The 3378-nt window shown below is 34.5% G+C and overlaps 1 protein-coding gene across 1 annotated transcript; it reads right to left on the bottom strand.

Moving 5' to 3' along the window:
* Positions 1-991: 991 nt before the first annotated feature.
* On the bottom strand, positions 992-1921 carry LOC115800657 (putative gustatory receptor clone PTE01). The gene has a single exon (XM_030758137.1). The coding sequence runs from the start codon at positions 1919-1921 to the stop codon at positions 992-994; it is 930 nt and encodes a 309-aa protein (XP_030613997.1).
* Between the last annotated feature and the right edge of the window lie 1457 nt (positions 1922-3378).

Genomic DNA, 3378 nt, shown 5'->3' with positions numbered 1-3378 from the left:
CCAGGGTGTTAATTAGCTACTCATTATTTAGGATTTCTGCCACTAAATTCCCTGCAGATTGACTCATAGTGTCATTTCTTGTAGCGACATTATGTGCTTTACGTAATGAAAACACTAGATGGCGCAAGAGCTTCCGTGACGTCAGTTTTCATTCAATATATTCAGACTTTCATTCAATATATTCAAGTTTCGTTCCATATATTCAGAGTTTCATTCAATATATTCAAGTTTCATTCAATATATTCAGACTTTCATTCAATATATTCAAGTTTCGTTCCATATATTCAGACTTTAATTCAATATATTCAGACATCATTCAATATATTCAAGTTTCATTCAATATATTCAGACTTTCATTCAATATATTCAAGTTTCGTTCCATATATTCAGACTTTCATTCAATATATTCAAGTTTCGTTCAATATATTCAGACTTTCATTCAATATATTCAGACTTTCATTCAATATATTCAAGTTTCGTTCCATATATTCAGACTTTCATTCAATATATTCAGACATCATTCCATATATTCAGACTTTCATTCAATATATTCAGACTTTCATTTTATATATTCAGACTTTCATTCAATATATTCAGACATCATTCCATATATTCAGACTTTCATTCAATATATTCAGACTCTTATTTTTATATATATATAATAATTTCCTAAATGGCATTCCATAATATATATATATATATATATATATATATATATATATATATATATATATATATATATATATATATATATATATATATATATATATATAATATAAGTTTAGTAAATGTTTATTACTGTTAATACTTGTTGTAACACACTGACCAGTGGCAGTTGTCACAATTTCATCAAGCACTTGATTCAAACAATCAGCTGAGGATTTCATGCTTCAACTGCCTGATAACTAGATGATTCTTTGAATCAAGTTGGTTGCAGCAGAGAAGCACCTAAAAAAACACAAATGAACAATTTTTAAGGAAAGTTTAATAACTAAGAATTTCTGTTAAACAGAAACCTTTCACATGATTGCCTTATCTTTGGCAAATGAAATCCATACATAAATGGTGTGAGTATTGGTTGACAAATGAGGAGATACATAGGTAAAATTACATGGACTTCATCTGGTACATGAGCAACTAACAACCTGAAATTAATAAAAGAAAAAATGCAGCCGACAAACAGGTTTGACACAGAGACGATCTGAGGTGTGCAAGTAGTCACGGCTTTCTGCTTGTTTTCTTTTGATGTTTTTCGACAAGCTTTCAAAATCTTCATGTAAGAGAGTGAAATGAGACTGAATGGTATGAAAATACTCACAATGGCAAAGAATATCTCCAATATATTGCTATGGACTGAAACAGAACATGAAAGTTTAATCAATAATTGGTGGTCACAATACACATTGTCAATATTATTTGCACAAAACTTTAAACTGAAGATAAATGAAAATGAGAGAATAAAACTAACAAATGAATAAATCCACACAAGCAGAATCATCACAAACACCCTCTCTGTGTTCATTAGGACATTATAGTGTAATGGATGACAAATGGCAATATATCTGTCATAGGCCATGGCTGCTAAACTGCAAAACTCAGCAGGAGCACTTGTATACAAACAACATATCTGCAGAAAACACCACGGCAGGGTCACTTCATGGCTGTCTGAAAACATCTGTGAGAGCAGAAGAGGATACAGTGATGTGCTGAATTTTATTTCATTCACACATAAATTGCAAAGCAGTATATACATTGGCTCATGCAGCCTTCTGTCCACATGTATGACCACAATAAGAAGTGTGTTGGCCACACATATAGAGAGGTACCACAACAGTATTATGCTAAAATACAGGTATTTTAGCTCTCCAATGTTTCCATAAGCAGTCAGCACAAAGGACACAATCTGACTTGAGTTTTCCATTTTCTGCGTAATATCCCACAGTGAAAAAGAGAGATCAGTAATAATGTTATGAATGGTCCTTTTTATAAATGAATGAGAGCACCAGATCTTGAGCAAAGTTTGTATTATATAGTTCAGATGCTGTTTTACGTACATTACCTCATTATGACATCTTCCTTCTTAGCAGCTGTGAATTCACACATCAGCAATCGACAAACAAACAGGAAACAGTTTTATACTTAACAAGATTCAAGGTTTGATCCCAGAGATTCATCTGATGACAATAACACATAACAAACTCAGCTGCTTCCCTCCCATCTGAACTAGACAAAAGCCTCTGCTAACATTTATAGCTGCAGCACAGAGGAGGAGAAATGAGGTGGACTGGGCTGAACTTTACTGCCAAGGCTGTTGTTGGAATAAGGTGCTGTGGACTGATGAAACTAAAATTGAATTATCTGGACATAACAAGGGGCGGTATGCATGGTGGAAAAAGAACACAGCATTCCAAGACAAACACTTGCTACCCACAGTAAAATTTGGTGGTGGTTCCATCATGCTGTGGGGCTGTGGGGCCAGTGCAGGTACTGGGAATCTCCTTAAAGTGGAGGGTCGCATGGATTCAAGTTAATATCAGCAGATTCTTGAGAACAATATTCAAGAATCAGTGACAAAGTTGAAGTTGCACCGGGGCTGGATACTTCAACAAGACAACGACCCTAAACACTGCTTAAAATCTACTAAGACATTCACGCAGAGGAACAAGTACAACGTTCTAGAACGGCCATCTCAGTCCCCAGACCTGAATATTATTGAAAATCTGTGATGTGATTTAAAGTGGGCTGTCCATGCTTGGAAACCATCAAACCTGACTGAACTGGAGATGTTTTATAAAGAAGAATGGTCAAAAAATACCTTCAACCAGAATCGAGACTCCCACTGGAAGCTATAGGAAGCATTTAGAGGCTGTTATTTCTGCAAAAGGACGATCTACTAAATATTGATGTAATTTTTCTGTTGGGGTGCCCAAACTTATGCACCTGCCTAATTTTGTTTAAGTAATTATTGCACACTTTCTGTAAATTCTGTAAACTTAATTTTACTTCTCACATTCCACTGTGTTTGTCTGCTATATGATAGATTTAACTGAAATTGCTGATCCAAACAACCAAAGATTTATAAAGGAAAATCATGAAAACTATCAGGGGTGTTAAACTGTTGCATACCACTGTAGGCTCCTCTTGTTAGTGTTTTTCCTTTTATTTATTTGTGTTATTTTTCGCATAAATGTATATGTGTTGTAGCAATGCCAAAGTTGACAGGCTGGGGAAAAAAGCAAGAAAGAAAAAAAGAGAAAGGGGGAAAAAATAGAAAAGGGGGAAATAGACAACAGAGCACAAGTAAAAATGCATCAACTGCTGCACCTGTAAAAACAAAAGAAAAACAGGTGAGGTGTAGGAAATAGGGGTGCATTATGA

This window comes from Archocentrus centrarchus, chromosome 21 (assembly GCF_007364275.1).
Source record: "Archocentrus centrarchus isolate MPI-CPG fArcCen1 chromosome 21, fArcCen1, whole genome shotgun sequence".
Classification (NCBI taxonomy): Eukaryota; Metazoa; Chordata; class Actinopteri; order Cichliformes; family Cichlidae; genus Archocentrus; species Archocentrus centrarchus.
The sequence above is the reverse complement of the archived record's forward strand: the minus strand, read 5'-3'. Positions and strand labels throughout refer to the sequence as shown.

What these genes read in the sequence shown, in the direction of transcription:
- LOC115800657 (XM_030758137.1), bottom strand. Translation starts at nt 1,921, where the DNA reads ATGGAAAACTCAAGTCAGATTGTGTCCTTTGTGCTGACTGCTTATGGA.